The sequence below is a fragment of the Haliotis rufescens genome, unplaced genomic scaffold (genome assembly GCF_023055435.1).
Source record: "Haliotis rufescens isolate VD_foot unplaced genomic scaffold, xgHalRufe1.0.p SCAF_60, whole genome shotgun sequence".
Lineage (NCBI taxonomy): Eukaryota > Metazoa > Mollusca > Gastropoda > Lepetellida > Haliotidae > Haliotis > Haliotis rufescens.
This window is the reverse complement of record NW_025964335.1, coordinates 294,709-316,196: the sequence shown is the minus strand read 5'-3', so window position 1 is coordinate 316,196 and position 21,488 is coordinate 294,709. Positions and strand designations below refer to the sequence as shown.

Here is a 21,488-nt window from a genome sequence, read left to right as displayed (position 1 = left end):
CATGGGCTAAATATTTCAATAACGCTATAAAATAGCTGAATTAAGTAAAATTGAGTTAAATTATATGTGCCATGAAAATGGTAAGAACACCCGCATGTATTTGCGAAACAAAAACATGAGTTTTGAGTAAAGGAAAATATTCTCGCCCATGGGCGAAATATTTAAATTTCGCTATAAAATAGTTGAATTAAGTTAAAATGAGTTAATTTTTTTGTCATGATACTTGAATAAATACATTTAATGTATTTGCGATACAAAAACATGAGTTTTGAGTAAAGGAACATATATGGGCGACATAGTGTAAATATTGGGTTTTTGAACAATTTTTTTTTCATTTTTTCTTTCTTGGTATGTTCCCATGAAAACAGCATGTTTAATTTTGTAAATACCTTTAACCGAGACTGGGCAAAGACCGTAGAGTTTCTGGACTTTTGGGTTTCCAGAATTAAAATGGGACGTGTTTATTATATATCACAACACACAGCGGAAGATAAAATGTTCAAATATATATACACTCTTAAAATAAAAGAAACGCACACGTAGATTTTTAGTAAATTTATTGTACCTTATCAAGTCGATATATTTCATTTAATATCATAGATACAAATATGAAATTTTTGAGCTCGATAGTCACATGCTGTCGTTGTACAAAGGCACTGAAAACTGTTCATTGTCATGTCACATAAGGCCACAAGGTTACGTTGAACTCACGGCTCTGCATCTCCTCGGCACTGACTGGGTAAGTGTAGGAATGTGTCCTGTGGAATTCAGCTTGTAACGCGTTGGCCAGTTGTGGGAGTGTCTGCGGCGTATTCTGACGTTGACGTTCAAGTCGATCAAGTTCATCCCAGAGGTGTTCGATTAGGTTGAGATCTGGAGATCTCGACGGCCAGGGCAGACGTAGGTGTTGACATTATGAAGGTAGTCTACGGTGACACGAGCTGTGTGCGATGGAGAGTTGTCCTGTTGAAACAGCTCCCTCTGGCGGTCAATGATTGGAAGAAGGTGAGGTTGAAGAATTTGATTCATGTAGTGATTTGCTGTCATATTTGCCTGAACCACAACCAAGTCAGATCTCGTGGTGTAGGATATGGCCCCCCACACCATGACACTTTGTCGAATTCACGTACACACTTTGGGACTAAAAGCTCATTTAAACGACGATAAACACGTTGTCTTCCATCTCGCCGGTGAAGAAGAAATCGTGATTCATCGCTACACCACACTCGTCTCCAGTTTCTCAAATTACATGGCTGTTAGGTATGGCACCAACGCAAGCGTCGCTGTCGATGGATCGGTTGCAAAACAGGGATGATAACTGGTCTTCTGGGTCGGATTCCAGCCCCGGACAGTCTTGTCCGATATCCTCCTCAAACCAGGGATACGTCCTGCAGTCTCCGTAGCTGTGGCATTGCAATGGAACAGGTGGAACAGTCGAATGTCGCGAGCCTGTGCAGGGGTGGTAACTCTTGGTCGGCAGGTTTTAGGACGGTCTGCAGTGGAATTGAACTGTGTGTATCTGTCCCAGGGGCGGCATAATGGTGCTGTGGTGGACGTTGAAGTGGCGTGCAACAGAAGACTGCGATTTTCCTCTTTGGATTCGTCCTATGGCGATGTTCCGATCGGCAGCGATGAGTCTCGGCATTTTCGAACTTGAAAAATGTTAACAATTGAATGACAAATTATTGGCTTATGCTTGCCTTTTTATAGCCACTACCACGAGTTAGAAATACCATAACGTGCACGTGCATTTTGCTTTACTGTTTTTCTCCATGACATTTTTGAACAAGTGGGAAAACGTTTGTCGAATATCAGGCCATCAACATTTTCCAATAACATATATCCAATTTATAATCCGGATTTTTTGTGTAGTCAGGTTCAATGAACTACATACTACCTGTGCGTTTCTATTTTTTGAAGAGTGTAACTGTAACTATTTTAAAGGCGTTCAAGGCGTCAGAGTAAAATATGCATGGAGAGATTCTATAAGTCTAATATCTGTTCCAGATTGTTTTAATATTAATATTTTAACACGGTTTTAATATCATAACCTTTTATATAAAAGAAATACTTCTAATGTCCGTATACCTTTACATTGGAATAAATAATGAAGATTATCTACGTAAAAGTGACCACAACGACACTTAGGGCCAGTAAAAACAAAACGGTCAAACGTATGTCCATTCAGGTCACTGCAATCGAGTATAATTCGACAGTGTTTTCTTTCTAGTACCTTAACATTGAAATAAAGGATGTATATTGCTAATATTATGTTTTTCCTCATTCTTTTCAAATTGAATTAAAGATTCAGTGCATCTTGAGGTGGCATCTAATATATTCCAATCATGTACTGATGATTGCAAAAATGATTATAGAGCCTGACCACCGATCCCGTTAGTCGCCTTTTACGACAAGCATAGTCACCTTTTACGGCAAGCATGGGTTGCTGAAGACCAATTCTACCCCGGAATCTTCACGGGTCTGGAGTATGTGGTAGGATCGTGATACATACATGGAAGTTGCAGAAATGTTCAAAGGAATTAAACTTGAAAAGTATTCGGGCGTTTTATAACAGAACATTTTGTGAAATACACCCATTTTGTGGTTTTGGCCGTTTCATTATAAAGTTTACCCTGGCTCACTCCTCTAACAGATCCACATATGGTTCTTAATTGTAGTTTTTCTAATAGCAGTTCTTGGCCCTCAGTAGGGGCGGTCATTCGGTCAACGTTGAAATAAAGGTAAAAATAATAATACTATGATGTTACGAAAGACGTCATATGAAAAGAAAGAACAATGGGTACTGAAGAACATCAGTGTGCACGAAAGGACGCTAAGTGAGTGAGTGAGTATGGTTTTAAGCCGCTTTTAGCAATATTCCAGCAATATCACGGCGGGCTTCACACATTGTACTCATGTCGGGAATAAACCCCGGGTCTTCGGCGTGACGAGCGAACGCTTTCACCACTAGGCTACCCGACCGCACGAAAGGACGCTAAACCGCTAAAGGTCAATGTTGACAACAGAGAACGCCAGATGGCGCTGCAATTTGTAAAACATTCCGAGTTTAATCGGCTCGTTCCGCTGTGTATATGATAACTGCATGCCGAGATGCACGTCATTTTCATGCTGCCTAATATCTGAAGGATAACATGAATACCCCACTCAGACACAGTATACTGACTCCGTGCCGACCAGTTCTTGTTTTAGCCCCTTAATGCCGAGCTCCAGACAGGGTACAACAAGAACCATCTTTAAACGTCTTTTGGTATGACGCGGTCGGGGACCGAACACCGGACCTTCCGCTCTCCGGACGGACACTCTACCACTAGACCACGGAGGCGGTCCAAACATAACTCGGCATCATAACACCCTCGTGTTGCACCAAGTATGACAAAGGGTCATCTATAGCGACGTATAAAGAATTATCAGCAGCCAATAATTTGAGACTACTTTGTATGTCTTAAACTTTTTCATGAATATAGAACTAAGAACATAAGTAACATATATATATATCAGCGGAAGTGATATTGATATAAGCATTGTTGCTTGTTTATCAATCCCCATTTCGTGCCTAATATTTGAAAAACATTTCGACGTGAACTGATCGTGAGTGACATCTTCTATATGGTGACCAGATTAACAATCTGATCGAGCTGAATTCTTATATTGGTATTATATATCTGCTCAACCTCTGTATTGTGTCTTTAATAATATGATTTTTTGGTTTGTTCTTTTACGCCCCACTCGGCGGTCTGTAAAAATTATCAAGTCTGGACCTGACAATCTAGTGATTGATATCATGAGCATCGATCCACGCAATTGGGTTACGATGACATGCATCAACCAAGTCAGCGAGCCTGACCACCCGATTCTGTTAGTCGCCTTTTACGACAAGCATAGTCGCCTTTTACGGCAAGCATGGGTTGTTGAAGACTTATTCTACCCCGAATCTTCACGGGTCGGATACAAAGTAAGATATTTGGGAACAGGATAATTGCCCTCCGGACAATTGCCACTCGGACAAATAAAAATATTACTTCATCATTATGTCTTAATGAAATAAATAATCAAATAAAGATTCCAATAGTGTTGGTTCGACCCGATTATGTTTCTAGGTTTGTCAGCACCATACCCGTGCTCGAGGGTTTCACCGAAGTGTTAAACGTCTGAGACCTGCATGACTTCGGGCTTTCCTCCCGCATAAAGCTGACACGCCGTGATATAACTGGAATACTGTTAAAAGCGGCGTTAAACCCAACTCACTCACTCACTAATATTGTCAACTGAAACAAATACTATATATGTTAATAACATTGATAATCACACAGGCGGTCATCGAAATTACATGAAATCTAATTAGTTTTCAAGAAAGTAGCACCTCACCGGAACTGCATGCCCAAAGGTGTCAATGTTTGCGGTTATTGGATTGCCACATTGCCTACCACATATTGTGGGAATAGTATCAATACAGACAATATACTGGTATGTGCCAGATCACACTGACAATTAGCCCTTGAAAAAGCGACTGATGCCTGATTAAAAAAAAAACCCTTTTTATTTTCTCTAAGTTGTTAAATTTTCATCAACTGTAGTTAGTCATACGTGTTCCATAAGATATAAAAATAAATAGGGAATTGCAAAAGAACTTTGTACTCACCATGTACTTCATAACTGCCGCCAGCAAACTGTTGATGTTGACACAACATCCTCCATCTTGGATATTGCGGTGACAGCACATACTACTAGTTGGACAACTTACTCACACGATCTTCCTCAAAATTTTCATTGCCCCCTCCCCCCACCAAAAAAAAACAACACAAAAAAAACCCCAACAAAAAAACAAAACAACAACAAACAAACAAAAAAACACACAAAAAACCAAACCAAACAAAAACAACAACAAAAACTAAAAACAATACTACAACAACAAACAACCAAAAAAACAACAAAACCAACAACAACAAAAACCAAAACAAAAAACAAAACATTTCCCCACATTTGATTTTCTTTGTTTTTCCCTTGCTTCACTTCACATTTACTTAATCAAATTTGTATAGAAACTTAGTTGTTTTACTTAATGTCCTGGTTTAATTATTTTCATGTCAATTTCTACTGGTCTATTAACGCCTATCAATGTAATCTCTTTCGTCGGAAATTCGAGACTGGTTATTCTCTTTGCATTGGCCTTCAATATCACTCTATTGTCCATTCATGTTCAGCTGAATGCAACCACTTCCGCGTGGAGAATGCCCTGTCGCTGACAGTCGTGAACCAGTCTGTGGACGTTGCCTGTGGAAGCGGGCTCACACACATCCCCTCCTCTCCATTCCACTGTTCCCTTGGCACTGAAGTCCTCAACATTGGAATGTGTGCTCAGACACGTTGGATCAATCTGGTATGTTCGTGAAGAAACGACGCTACATTTTCATCGTGGTCGTCATAAAAATAACAACATGTGCCAGGGCCATGTGATAAACATGCCAATGTGGCTTTATTAATTAAATTTTATATGTTGTATTACTATCATGAGCAATTTGAGTCAAATGAGGCTGTATTATATTCAATGATTCAGAAAAAAATCATTATGGACATATCAGTGAGTGAGTGAGTGAGTATGGTTTTACGCCGCTTTTAGCCACATCCCAGCAGTATCACGGCGGGGGACACCAGAAATGGGCTTCACACATTGTACCCACATCGGGAATCAACCCGGGTCTTCGGCTTGACGAGCGAACGCTTTAACCACTGGGCTACCCGACCGCCCCTTATGGACATATCAAAGGGATAATAAGTATACATTTCAAAATATTTTTCCTTTACTTGATGACAGGTGTCTCCTTGGGTCACCGATCTTCCTGCACCGTTATCCCCTGGGGCGGAGATCAAAGTGAGAGGTGCAGGTGATGGTGCTGGAAAGTAAGTTCTCAAAAATTAACATCCAGTAAACATTGTTCAGTATTATGAATAAATCTTTTACTTGACTATAAACCAAGTATACAAGTAAGAAATGAAACTCATTTCAACAGAATCACAGCCAAATAATATGCAGATAGCCTACATCTTTATCAACGTCCAGACCCGTGAAGATCCGGGGTAGAATAGGTCTTCAGCAACCCATCAAGTCGTAAAAGGCGAATATGCTTGTCGTAAAAGGCGAGTAACGGGATCTGGTGATCAGGCTTGCTGACTTGGTTGATGCAGGTCATCGATCCCAATTGCGTGGATCTTTGCCCATGATATCAATCACTGGATTGTCTGGTCAAGACTCGGATTATTTACTGACCGCCATCATATAGCTGGAATATTGCTGACTTAATGGCCGTGACTGAAGATCAAGGTTATTAAACCGGAAATGTTTTTGTCTCTGTTGGTAAGATAGCTGGAGACATAAGACTTTCTGTTTGAAGGTCGTATCGTATTGGGCATGTGTTTTACCAGTACTTATGTCATTAAACCGGACGTGCATATACGTTTTGTTGATAATTTAGCAAATGGCATCTAGGCATACAGATAGCCTACATCTTTATCAACGTCCAGACCCGTGAAGATTCCGGGGTAGAATAGGTCTTCAGGAACCCATGCTTGCCGTAAGAGTCGATTATGCTTGTAAAATGCGACTAACCCGATCCCGTTAGTCGCCTCTTACGACAAGCATAGTCGCCTTATATGGCAAGCATGGGTTGCTGAAGACCTATTCTCCCCCGGATAGTCACGGGGAAGCTACTGAACACGTTTCAAGTTTGTATTATGTTTTTAAGGAGAAAGCTCAAAGGTCTTTGTGTTTTCCGTTTTGAGTACAGTACTGACGTGCACCTGTGGGAAACTGACGACCTAAACACTGTGTTCCTCCTCTCTATCCGTTGGTCGAACCCTGATGCAATCTTCAACACACAATCCTCCGGGACCTGGGGGACGGAACTTGGGCCATCGACCTTCATATTTTCTCCAAACGTGGTGTTTGATGTCCTCGTGAGAATAACAACAACCAATTTCCTGGTAGGTAAATTGTCCTTGGAAGAGGAGGATGTACTAAATAAATTGAAAATGAAATAATTTTGGTCAATTGGTTTGTTGTTTAACGCCGCACTCAGCAATATTCCAGCTATATGACGGCGGTCTGTAAATAATCGAGCCTGGACCAGACAATCAAGTGATTGACATCATGAGAACCGATCCATGAAATCGGGATACGATGACATGCATCAACCAAGTCAGCGAGCCTGACCACCCGATCCCGTTAGTCGCCTTTTACGACAAGCACGGGTTGCTGAAGACCTATTCTACCCCGGATCTTCACGGGTGTAAGAAGCAATTCGTGCATGGAATCACCATGAAATCCGGAACACATGCTACAGACAGTAATTCAGTGGATGTGTAATCCCAAATCTCCCGCTCACACGGGATGAGTTTCGGAGAGACAGATTAGGACCGTGAGGAAAGTAGTGAATGCATTATTGTATGGCCTGCATGATGAACGGCAAGTATGGGTTGATGAAGACCTATTCTACAAATAAAACAAATGACTATTAGGGTCCTCCAAACAGTCTCTCGTTTTATCGACATCACTACATCTTTGTCTGGTTTCTGATCACAATGAATAACCAAAAAGAAATTAAGCTACCCATTCTTCAGGTTATAGACTGGAAAAAGAGGAAGGATTAACTGTAGATCAACGAAAACTGTTACATGCCCTCCTCAGATCTATTTTATGGTCTATGTTCAGACTGAGGTAACCGTTACTCCTTGCTTAACGGGGCGGTCGGGTAGCCTAGTGGTTAAAGCGTTCGCTCGTAACGCCGTAGACCCGGTTTCCATTCCCGACATAGGTGCAATGTGTGAAGCCCATTTCTGGTGTCCCCCGCCGTGATAATGCTGGAATATTGCTTAAAGCGGCGTAAAACCATACTAACTCGCTCCTCAGGGTGTGACCCAGATAACGTGGATGCCAAGGTCACAGTAAAAGTAATTTGTTTGGCATGTTCCCTCAAATGACTTTTTGCAGATAATGTCCAAGTGGTATATGCATGTAGTGTTTTTTTTTCTGATTTAGAGTGGTCTTGCATTAAGCACGTGTTTTCCTAAACCGAATGTCCATATTATTTTCTTATCTATGTTTTACGAAACCTGAAGTGATGTCATTAAACCGGAAGAGCTTATGACTGTGTTGTTACGCAGGCAAGGGGCGGAGGTCGTTCGGTTTCAAAAGTGAACATCACTTGGCATGAGGAATCTCAAACCGGAAGTGATGACGTTTAAACAGAAGTGCTTAAAACTCATCTATTTATGTATTACGAGACATATGCCTTTCTGTTTTAAAGAGGCCTTGTAATGGACATGTGTTTTCCCAAATCTGCTGCTTCTGTTTTTTACAGGTAATGCAAACACCTTGCTAATCCCAAATAATGATGTTTCGATCGTTGCTATATTCATGCAAATTATACACACAACAGCCGGAACTAATGCGTACGTATAGAATTTAATAAATGCCCATATCAGAGGTTGATGTCGGTCGATCCCAATTGCGTGGATCGATGCTCATGATATTTATTGTCTGGTCCAGGCTCGATTATTTACAGGCCGCCGTCATATAGCTGGAATATTGCTGAGTGCGGCGTAAAATAACAAACGAACGACAAAAAGGTCAGTCAGGACCAGATTAACGTTTAACGAACAAACAATGTCATGTATTTACATTTATATACACATTGAGAGTGAATAATAAATGCAGTACCACGCTTCTCGTCAGATACACTTTCTTTTGAACTTTCGGTCGATCTGTTCATAGAAATCTTCTCGTATCTAACCAAAACGAGTATTATATATACTTAAGTCCATTTGTATCACAGTTGAACATCTAAGTGGATAATGAGTCAATATTTATAACTCATACTCATGTGTTAATTTCAGATATTCATCGATGGCAATAACTTCTACGAAGCCCCAATACGAATTTCTGTCGATAACGCCGTGAGGCTTTACATCAGCTTCAGTCGCCTGGAGTCAGTGGAAATCAAATATCCATGAAACGTTTATTTAAATTTTGTTTTCTTCTTTGTTCTTAATCACTGCACTATTCAAACTGATTGTATAATATGGTGGCCTGTAAATACCCGTGAAGATCCGGGGTAGAATAGGTCTTCAGTTGGTTTGTTGTTTTACGCCGCACTCAGCAATATTCCGGCTATATGACGGCGGTCTGTAAATAATCGAATCTGGACCAGACAATCCAGATATTGATATCATGAGCATCGATCCACGCAATTGGGATCGATGACATGCTTTAACCAAGTCACCGAGTCTGACCACCCAATCCCGTTAGTCGCCTTTTACGACAAGCTTAGTCGCTTTTTACGGCAGGCATGGGTTGCTGAAGACCTATTCTACCCCGGATCTTCACGGGTCACAGAGCATTGAGGCAAGTGTTACAGAGTAATATTGTACTAGTTGTCAATAATGCAATGACGAATACTGATATCGTCTCATTGTACATCTTCCCGAGGCAAGGGAGTTAACTGACTATAAAAGTCCAGAACTAGGCTGGTATTATGGAGTTACATTTTGGCTAGTCCAATCAAAATCGCACACCGGAATCGAAATCCGGTTCATAAACTTACGTGCAGATTTCGGTCGATTGCAGGATTTGCATAGCATATGCACCGCCAACTCGTTGTCAGCAGATATTTCTCAAATCTTTTCATGTTTTTAATCAAGGTGCTCGCGTGATTTGATGCATTTCGCGATGTAAAACCCGTTTTATCACAATATAGATCTTGATTATCGATTAGATCGTCTTGACCGGGCGCCACCATTTTGTGTGAAGCAAACGCAAGTGATACGAGAGGTGGAATCTGATTGGCCCATAGGAGAGGCTTAGAAGAGAGATAACTGGTAATAGCCACTGGTGGCGCTACGATCGAGCCCAGTAATTCCAGCCTAGTTCGGCAAGGGTGGAAACTGGACTTTTATAGTCAGTTAACTCTCTTGCCTCGGGAAGATGTACAATGAGACGATATCAGTATTCGTCATTGCATTATTGACAACTAGTACAATATTACTCTGCTCATTGTATGAAACGTTGCATTGCTAAGTACATAAACTCCACAGTAGACATTAATTGTTGAACTGCTAGGTCCATGTTACCTTATTGTCAGAATGAGCATAATACCTGTCAAGGCTGTCATGATCTGAAGGTTGTGTTCCCTGCTTCAATAGCAGTATTTGCGGAGTACCACTTCTTGTTTGTATTTCACTTTTCATTTGAATGCATAGTCCCGTACAACATCTTGCAAACATATGTCCTCCGGAAATCACAATGGTACATACTTCGCATGGATTTTCTGTTTTTGTATTTCTTTCATTTGAATGCATAGCCCCGTACAACATCTTGCAAACATATGTCCTCCGGAAATCACAATGGTACCTACTTCGCATGGATTTTCTGTTTTTGTATTTCTTTCATTTGAATGCATAGCCCTGTACAACATCTTGCAAACATATGTCCTCCGGAAATCACAATGGTACCTACGTCGCAACGATTTTCTGTTTTTGTATTTCATGTATAAAGTGCTTTTGCTATTGTATTTAACTTTTACAACCATTAGCTACTTTGGTCGTGCTTTCTTGTTCTCACCCAGTCCATATTGGCTATTTAAATATTTAAGATCGTTTATTTTGTTATCACCACAATCAAGTCCCAGTAGGTAGCTTGTTATATTTATGAACCAATAAGAGTAGAATGTAAACTGTAACACTAATCCAACGTTTGTGTATGTTGTATTATATCCTATAAATACTTATTGGTTAGAGTCACAACAAACTGCAGGTCAGTGGTGAAATGGATCTCACCTGTAGCTCACCTGTCTTGCACTAAGCAACATTACACCGGGGTGCCGTGGACTTGCATATTCCCTTTTCACTGTACTCTCCAAGCAAACGTCACTTGGTTTAAACCAACCCTTATGGTGCCATTTACAATGTATGTTCTCACCCAGTTGTCACCGTTTAGATGCTTGGACATTTTTAAAGACAATATTCGAGTTTCGTGATTGGTTGGTTGGTTGTTGTTTAACGCCGCACTCAGCAATATTCCAGCTGTGTGACGAGCGAACGCTTCAACCCCTAGGCTTTTTAGAATAGGTCTTCAGCAACCCATAACTGCTGTAAAAGGTGACTATGCTTGTCGTAAGAGGCGACTAACGGGATCGGGTGGTTAGGCTCGCTGACTTGGTTGGTCAGGTAGCCTGGTGGTTAAAGCGTTCGCTCGTCACGCCGAAGACACGAGCTCGATTCCCGACATGGGTTTAATGTGTGATGCCCATTTGTGGTGTCCCCCGCCGTGATATTGCTGGAATATTGCTAAAAGTGGTTCTAGATAACCTTACTGTTGGCTTCCACTTGTGAGGATAAGTCACTTACGTTATTTTATGAGTGCTTTATTTAACTTCTCTGCTTTCTTTTGTTTGTCCTGGTTAATCATCCGGGTTTAGTGAGTGCAAAGCCAAGCACGTGGATATAAACAGAATATGAAATGAACTTGTGTAGGGTGTAAAGGGCCCATAACATTTGTAAGTATTAACAATATATATAGTGGGTGAGTTAAAATTTATTTCAGCCATATAGCGATGAGACCAAGTTAATATATTTACAATTTAGTTTTTTATGCAAAGTTTTATTTAAAAACAAGTTGAGCATGACAATATTATATATACAGTTTTAAAACACAGGCTTTAGGCCACCAGTAACCAAAGCTAGGCCACCTTGCTCGGGATCATGGGGATTTACAGTAAAAGAAAATATATAAGTAGCAACTTGTAAATCATAACTAGCAATGCTATAACAAATGTAAATGGTGTAAAAGGGTAAATTACATGTTGAAAAGGTTGGAAGTGTGTATCACAGATGTTTCGTTTAAAATCCGGAAAGTAATGTTGGTATGATAATAACATGCACTTGTCACATTAGTTACAAGTTGTAATATTTCACATTTGTTTTTATTATAGCTTGTACCTGTCAAAAATAAGCCTTAAAATTAAAGGGCCAGTAAACGAATTTGAAGGAAATACATAATACATAATATTGGTCACAATGTTTCAAGACTGAATCAACAATGTATGATTCAAGAATGTATGAATCAATCTATGCTGAAGTTTGAAATAAACCGTTCAAGACAGCGTACAGAATTGTGTTTCAATGGCCAAAGTGTATCCCCTGCACTTACCATTGATGGAACGAGGTCCGGTTAATTTCTTACAATGTTCTCAATTCTCTAATGATAGTGGGGCGGTTAAGGCTGGATTTTAGTCAAAATTGTGCGCTTTGGGTTAAAAGCACCAAGAAAATCCAAGATGGCCGCCAAAATGACTTAATCTTCAAAAAATGTCAAATGTTTGTCCACAATATCAGTTTCATTTCTTCATTGCAATCATTTCAATCAATCTTTTAACCCAAAGTGCACAATTTTAGGCTTAACCGCCCCACAATGGGATATATTTACTGTATTGGCTATTTCACGAGTGGCGAGTCGTCGTTCATCTAAATAATATTATGTATTTTATCAACATTGTTCTACGTGGAGCCAGTTGAAGGTCTTTCTTAATGCTGGATCATTTTGAGGCTCTTTCGTGCCCTCTTGAAATACGCTGCTCACCTCGTAACATTGGCAAAAGATGAAGCATCATCCCCTGAAGTTGACCACCACATCAACTACAACTATATGACAGCGGTCTTGTTGTAAGAGGCGACTAACGGGATCGGGTGATGCATGTCATCGATCCCAATTGCGTAGATCGATGTTCATGAGATCAATCACTGGATTGTCTGGTCCAAACTCGATTATTATATCAATGCCTGCTGTCCCAGTCGTCTAAGGCGCCGCAATTTGCTGAGCAGAAACCTATGAATGTTGGTTCGAATCATATTTTACTCCGGGTATGTTTCTAGGTTTGTCAGCACCATACCTGTGCCCATGAGTTTCACCGAAGTGGTAAACGTCTGATACCTGCATCACTTCGAGCTTTCCTCCCACATTAACCTGACACGCCGCGATATTACTGCAATACTGTTAAGAGCGGTGTTAAACCCAACTCACTCAGTTTCAGCATGATAACGCCCGTGCCCACACTGCGAGAGCAACAAGAGACTTCCTACAGCAGAATGGCATCAGAACCATGCAGTGGCCTGCCCTCAGTCCCGATTTAAATATTATTAGTCCCTAGCACCTGTTGGACGAGATTCAAAACGGCTGAATGACATCCGACCAAGGCCGACAACTGCAGCTGAACTGTGTCAGGCGTTCCTCAGAGTGTGGGCTCAAGTGCCTATGGCCTTTATCAACCGCCTCATCCATTCCATGTATCGACGTTGCATGGCAGTCATCAATGCACATGGCGGACACACGAGATACTGACTTGTGATGCCATTTTCTCAGAGACTAGAGTTGTGTTTCACTTTAAGAACATTTGACACTTTAATTTCAACCTTGATGATCAGTTTTACCAAGTTTTACTTTTTAATATGTCTCAAAGTATGTTTGCAGTGTTTGGACAAATAAGTTTTCTCATATATCTATCCATGGTGACGTTTATTTTGCGCTTCAGTATATAATGGACGGTCATTGTATAGGTTCCACTGTATATGTAAGTATATCAGTGTGAGGTAAACAATATATGATGGACGCCCATTATATGGCTTGTTTGTTTGAGTATACCAGTGTTGTAAGCTAGACATCAATTATGGCCGGTCATTGTGTAGGTTCCACTGTATATGTGAGTATATCAGTGTATATACATGGTGGACGGGCTTTTTTAGGTTCCACTATATTGTGGACGCCCGTAAGATGCATGTTTACACGTGTTTACGCATGCATGAAGACCCTATTTTAACAAGCACGCTGTATGTTTTATCAACTGTGGCAACTAAAAGTAACGTTTACTTACTTAGGGACGCTGTTACTGCAGTGACCCCCCCTTCCCTCGTCCAATGCCCACCCCCGTTAATTATGTTTTTGTTCAGATTTCCGCGAGTTATTGAGTGTTCGATGCTCAATCTTTAACATTTGAAACTTCCTAATCCAACACCTTGGTACATCGATCATTAATATATATGTGGCAATAATAATCTTGTTGGAATAGAAACACAGATTTGCAATCGTGTCCCATTTAATTCATCTGACGACAAGGGAATGGCTATTTTTTTCAATTTGATTCAATTATTCCTGAATAAAATCTACCTATTGAATGACTACGAATGTGTGAGTCTTTCTTGAAGATTGACTTTTTGAAGAGTGGTTACCTTTATACTTGTAAATATAAGCTACGAATAATGTTGTTAGGAATTGAGATCAGCAAAATTCCGAGGGCCACCAGACAGCTGGACTGTCATACACACTTTGAGATCATAACATCTAGATTTCTTTGGTCTGAAATTTTAAGATTCTTTGGGTTAGCTTTTGGTTCGGTACACACCTCAAGAAAGACACGCACATTGAGAATGTCTCTTCACGCGATATGCATCGTGAGTCATGTGTAGTGTAAACCCGTGAAGACCGGGGTAGAATAGGTCTTCAGCAACCCATGCTTGCCGTAAAAGGCGACTATGCTTGTCGTAAGAGGCGACTAACAGGATCGAGTAGTCAGGCTCACTGACTTGGTTGATGCATGTCATCGTACCCCAATTGCGTGGATCGATGCTCATGATGTCAATCACTGGATTGTCTGGTCCAGACTCGATTATTTACAGACTGCCGTCATATATCTGAAATATAACTGAGTACGGCGTTAATTAACCAAAAAAAAAAGAAAAAAAAAAGAAGAAAGTAATTTAATCTCTTCCTTTATTTTCATATTTTGGGGAAATGTTAGAGTTACTTGACATTTGGTTAAGAACTGGAAAATAAATGATAAACGCCTGACGTGGGGTTTTGACGACGACGCCGGCGGGGACAAGAAACAAACAACGCTTGCGTGGTGGCCTTAGATGCTTGGGCCATAATTTGCTGCCATATCATGGCTACAGCTCGATTCTCTTGCTTCCAAGGACATTGTTCCATTGTGCTACAGTTGTACCTTTGTATGCGTATTCAAGATGTGTTTGGATTATACAGTTCGGTCGTGATACAGTGGTGATATACTCCAGTAAATACAGCATGAATAGCTATATATGTCCACCAAATAAAATACTAGGCTGGTTCGGCTCATTCAATTGGAGACATATAGAACTCTCCTGGGAGATCTCTCAGATCAAGCTGCCAGTCCCTACTCTCTGTGCCTAGTGTTAGAACGGCGACTTTTTGAGGTCGGAGTTTCGCCAAAGTTGCCCCTGAGCTATGGAATAGGCTGTCATTGGATATTAGGAACATTGACAGTCCTACTCTGTTCCGATCAAGACTCAAAACCTATCTTTTCACCAAATCTTTCTTAGAGTATTGAGGCTTTGTGTTTTCCTAGCTGTGTAATGTCTCTTTTTTTTTGTGTAGACTCAAATGAAACGCTTTTGAGCAGTTCTTCGAACTGGATACCAGCGCTTTATAAATCTGTAGTTATTATTATTATTAACTCAGAGGTCGACATTACCAGACATTCTGACACAGGACTCCAGGCAGACGTGTTTATACGAAGTTTAACATCCAAAGCCCAAATACAATATCATGCAGAAAATCAAACATACAAGTTTCCAGCACAGTGCTTGACATGACCAGCCGATTGATAGAACTGGACCCATTTTACCACCCGTCCAGGTGAAGTAAGGGTCGAAGTGGTGTGTTGGGCAAAAGGAACACCAGTGCCCTCAACCACCAGAATCCCGTTCTCCACCAACACAGGGGCGAAACCCACGGCAAATGAGTTGCCCAACTCGGTCGCTCTTGCGACCAGCAATGGGGTGCTGAGGACACAATCTGTTTTACCCCGGGTCCCCCACGGGGGTTTAAAATAGTAAACTATTACTCAAGAAAAACTTTTGTACAAATTAGACACTGTTTATGCATTGATTTGTCGATTGATCCGTCAGTGAACCGGGACAATAACAGTGAATCCTTACAAGTCAATCAATAACCTTTAACTCAACACAATGTGACTGTTTCAAGAAACCATGTGGAACTCATTGAGAGTCCTACCCGGTTGCATTGTTAAGGAGAATGAATAATATAGTATACGTTGGTAACATAAATCAGTATTTAGCGACCACATTGCACGAGAGAAAGATGAACGCTGTGTTGTGTCTAGTCATTGTCTTCATCCCAGTCGTGTATGCAGGAAACGTATCGAGGCATCGTTTTGACAGACAAGTTGCACTTGAAAGTCTAATGGCAATGGAAAAGCCCTCCAGTAGACAGACGTCTCTTGATGAAAGGACCTGTGCTGATCTCTGTGTCCAGGACGGACTCTGTGCTGCTGTCACCTACCACGGCGGCCAATGCGCCATGTACAGATCTACTCTCACGTCCTCTGGGACATCTTTCCCTGGAGCTAAGCACTTCATCAAGGCAGGAGGTGAGATCCTACGAAGTTTGATTTGTAAATTAAACATAACTACACACTGACCTTTTAATTGTCCGTCTTGAAGGATGCATTCGTTGATGTTGATCCAACCATGCTTGTGTGAATTTATCTGTTGTCTCGAGGCTGTGAAAATGAAGACAAGAGCATAAACTTGTTTGATAATAGTGTGGAAACACTGTGACAGAAGTCAACTCTAAAATAGTCTGGAGATCTGTCAAGTATTGTTAATTCTAGGAAGCAGAGTGTGGTAATCTCTTAATGCTTGGTTCACAATATGTTTCTAGTATCAATAAGATATGTACCTGTGTATATGCAGAATACTGATTTTCTAATTTAAATATAAGGAAACGTAGAATAACTTTGATGCATTTCAGATGGTTCAGCGCGATTAGAATAAAGATTGAAGTTGGCAGGAACACATGTATGCCTAGAGATTTAAGATTATGTATCCGTTCATGAAACTATGTGAATATCAGTGTTTATTATGCCTCAAATTATGCCTGTGAATAATTGACATGTTGTCAGGTATTCTTCAATGATAACCCTTTGTGGAGGCGCAGGGCCCACTTGCACAAAGCAATCTTTGCACCGAGACTCACGTAAGCTTATATTAAGGTATGGGAGTTACGATCATCTTAGCGCTAAGATTGCTTTGCGCAATTGGGCCCAAATCTTTCGAGGCGATCGCGTTTGTTGCCGTGATAATGTTTCTTTACTCTGAATTGACAATGTGAAGATAACAAATATTTGAGCATTTACATGATTATTGAAACCAAGAATATGCCTGCCCATTTGACATAAGATGACTACATGAACACGTAAACACCATGTAACGAGTATCTGTTGTGATTCGGATGTTGCCAATGGTTGGTCTTTACAGGTGATTACATTGTGTCAGCGGGCCAGGCTAAGTGATTTGGATGATTGTATGTCATGGTGTCCAGAAAGTGTGGATCCTTCCTCATCTTGTCAGACACTGATTTGCCTGGTCCAGATGTCATAAATGGACGGCTCCAAAGTAACATCTGTATATTTCGGATTGTGAAGTTAACAGCAATCACGCTCTCTCTCAATTGCACAAATCTGTGCTGGCTCGAGGCAAACAGAAAGAGTAGACATAAGTTGTTGTTTTTCTGGAAACAGGGTATGGATGGCCAAATCGTCTAAAGTGATGAAATTCGCTTTGCACCATAAGCGCTTATTACTTATGATCATGGTTCGGACCGCCTCCGTGGTCTAGTGTCCGTCCGGAGAGCGGAAGGTCCTGGGTTCGATCGCCAGCCGCGTCATACCAAAAGACATTAAAAAATGGTACTTGTTGTTACCCTGTCTGGCTCTCGGCATTAAGGAGCTAAAACAAGGACTGGTCGGCTCGGAGTCAGTAAACTGTGTGTGAGTGGGGTATTAATGTTAAACTGCGGCATGGTATCTCACTGTGCTAGCACTATAAATCGGCATCAGTCCGGACTAGTACAAGCATCCACACACACACATACACGTGCATGCACGTCGCTATAGAAGTGCAATAATCTTGGACGCGACGTTAAACCCCATTTCACCTCACCGATGATCTTGTTTCGATTCGAGATTCGCATGTTACAGGTTTCTCAGCACCATACCCATGCTCGTTGGTTTCGCAAAAGTGGTAAAACACCAACCTGCGTCCATTCTCCAACATCAAGCTGACATGGGGAGCTATAAATGATTTAATCACTCCAACATCACACATATATTTTGTTGATATGGACAAAACATACATGCATACGTACATGATAAACAATTGGTATTCCCTTTCAGCGCTTCCTGATCCAGACCCATGTCCTGTATCCAGGGGCTACACGTCCGTGTTGTCTCCCCGGCTGTGTTACAAGTACATATCAATCTCCAACAACTGGACTTCTCAAAATGATCTGTGCCATTCTGAAGGTGGCCGCCTTGTCGTCCTCAACAGTCAGGAGAAACAGGAGTTCATGGCCTCATTCCAGAATCAGGGTCAGTGATTAATTGTCCTTTTTACACGTAACGTATCATACCTGCATGAGCGGTAGGGTCACGTAATACACAGTATCAGCGTCGGTGTATATAGTGTCCTATTTTTTGTAAATAATGAACCTCAATACAGACACACACTCACCGTTTGACAAGGGACAGTGGTATATAAAAACGTGACGCTATAGACGGACAAAAGTGTGCCGTGTGCGAAATACGCATCAGTCGGAAAGCGCACGTTAAATCTCCAAAGTAAGTAAGTAAGTAAGACGGACAAAAGTAACTGTACTCTATATAAAGATCAATGAAACTAATTCTTTTCTGACATCCCTTCGACTTTAGGGTCGTGATTCACAATTTGCACGTCGCACAATTTGGATGTTTGCGTGTTTGTTGGGAGCATGATATTAACAACCTGCACTGATTGGTTAGCTATCAGGTGCTCGCACAACTTGTGTAAAAAGGGCTTACACAATGGCATGCTGAAATCAATGTCCACGGTCCATGGGTACAGTAAACTACGGTTATAACGAACACGCTTATAACGAACTGACGGATATAACGAACTTGCTTGTTGGGGTCCCGACTTTTTGCTTTAGTTATGCTGTATATATGCTTATAACGAACTACGGTTATAACGAACTAAAATTAGTAGTCCCTTTGAGTTCGTTATAACCGTACTTTACTGTATGTTGTTGACAGGAATGGCGCAGACATTTGGATGTTAATCGAGACACAATATCATCTCTTTGGATACGTTATCTACAGCAGGGAAACACTCATGATTTCTCACGGGTCGGTCGTCCACGTGTTGCGTCATGTAAAAAAGACAGGCATATTCGGCTGTTGCCTCTACGGAATCGATAACAAACTTCCACATTAACAGTTCGGACAAATCCTGGATTTAGACCAATTAGTGGCCGCACTGTACGCAACCGGCTGAGGAAGCATTACATCCGGTCCCGATGTCCAGCGATACGCCCAATTATCATCAGGCACGCATAGCTTGGTGTGGACAAAGTATCTATGGTTCAGAAGAGAAAAGTTTACAGTTTCTGTTCACAAATGAGTTCAGGTCAACGGACGCCCAGGCGGACGCTTTAGCGACGTTTGTATATTCAATATTGTCAGTTTGGGGGTGGAAGTGTATTGGTATGGGTTGGCTTTTCAGCTATTTTGGAGAACACAACTCATCATTGTTAATGGCAACTTAAATGGCGTACGCTACCGGGACAACATCGTTGAAGATCATGTTCTACCGTTTGTGCAAATGCGGGAACGTGACGTCATGTTGCAGCAGGATAATGCCCGCACTCCTATTGCACCTGTTGCAACACAATTTTTAAGACAGCATAACATTGTTGTACTGCCATGGCCAACTGTTTCTCACGTCCTCACCACCTGAGCGGTTACCTCAGTTGGGCCAATCTTTGGTTTGCATTGAGAACAACATCCCCCAGGCATTTTTCAATAACATAACATTTCCATCACTTAATATGAATTCAGTTACATTTTCCCGTTAGTATAGTTATGTACAATGTGTTGAGGGTTATGTTATGTAAAGCAGACTAGTGAGTGAGTGAGTGAGTTGGGTTTAACGCTGCTTTTAACAGTATTCCAGTTATATCACGGCGTGTCAGCTTAATGTGGGAGGAAAGCCCGAAGTGATGCAGGTCTCAGACGTTTACCACTTCGGTGAAACCCACGAGCACGGGTATGGTGCTGACAAACCTAGAAACGTAATCGGGGCGAACCGGGATTCGAACTCACAATCATAGGTTTCTGGCGTGCCCCAGGGACGCAACTCTGCACAGCGAATCACGGCGCCTTAGACGACTGGGCCACCCGTGCCCCCGTAAAGCAGACTAGATTGCGAGCTTGGTGGATAACAGGGATGGTCATGATGTTGAAGGCCAGTTGATGAGTAGCATCAGCAGGTTGTGGCCTTCTATAGCAATATAAGCCTCGTTGCTTCATTGACAGTGCTGTAGCTGGAACATTTATATATACAGTAAACTACGGTTATAACGAACTCAAACGGACCACTAACTTTAGTTGTAAATAACCGTAGTTTGTTATAAGCATATATGCAACAAATGTCAGGACTAAAAAAATAAGTTCGTTTTATTGGTCAGTTTGTTATAGGCGTGTTCGTTATAAACGTAGTTTACTGTAACTGTGTTCAAGTGAATAAAGCAGTCCCGTTTGAATGTTGTGTAGGTGGCAGTAGTGGCCCATATATTCACTGCGTTTTTATTTGGCAGCTGAGGTGTTTCACTCCCTCTGGGTTGGAATGCAGAGCTCCAGCAGCATCGATGTGTTTACCTGGCAGGATGGGTCCACCTATGTCTGGAAGTGGCTACCTGGCGAACCAGACTACGTTAGTTACCAGAGATGTGGACAGCTGTATCATGGTGAGATGTCTGACGCCGAATGTGACCTCCATCGTCAGTCCGTCTGTGAGATACCGCTGTAAGACTTTGGGCTATCAATGCTATCTGTGAGATATCAATGTGAGACTGCCAGATACTAACGCGATGCTGTAACATACCAACACAAAACTTATAGATATTGTGGAATTCCAATTTGACAATGAAAAATAACAACGTCCTCACGTTCTCGTTTTGTATACATATAATCATAACAGATAGTATAAATTCTGTATATTGTTAAACGTTGCATTTTCAAGATAATAAACTTGTGATCATTCGGGATGTAAAAAGCAGATTGAAAAGAATTGGTGCTAAATGAGAGAATGGGGGGAATGACATTTTACGCATTCCTGTAAATTATCGAGGCACGGTAACAAACATGACAAACCATGACATAAGGGACCTTATGGGTGAAAAATCACATTTGGACTTTTTGTCACATTTTAAAACAACAGTATCTTCGGAACAGAAAAATACAATTCACACACTTCAATTCATATTTATTACAGAGATACATGACATCAAACATTTGGACTCATTATCCGACTTAAAACTGTTAATGTAATGA

General features: G+C 41.2%; 1 protein-coding gene across 2 annotated transcripts in view; it reads left to right on the top strand.

Moving 5' to 3' along the window:
• Positions 1 to 21,197, top strand: part of LOC124140751 — a 39,610-nt gene extending 18,413 nt beyond the window's left edge. Inside the window, exons 2-6 of one of the 2 annotated variants that reach the window (XM_046508469.2) lie at positions 5,223 to 5,398; positions 5,834 to 5,919; positions 6,804 to 6,999; positions 18,297 to 18,491; positions 20,753 to 21,197. In XM_046508469.2, coding sequence (XP_046364425.1) covers positions 5,223 to 5,398; positions 5,834 to 5,919; positions 6,804 to 6,999; positions 18,297 to 18,491; positions 20,753 to 20,992 — 893 coding nt within the window. In that variant the 3' untranslated portion in view covers positions 20,993 to 21,197. Of the gene's footprint in view, positions 1 to 5,222; positions 5,399 to 5,833; positions 5,920 to 6,803; positions 7,000 to 8,910; positions 9,214 to 18,296; positions 18,492 to 20,752 lie in introns of those variants that run through there. The other variant, XM_046508470.2, reaches the window with a different exon arrangement.
• The last annotated feature ends 291 nt before the right edge of the window (positions 21,198 to 21,488 follow it).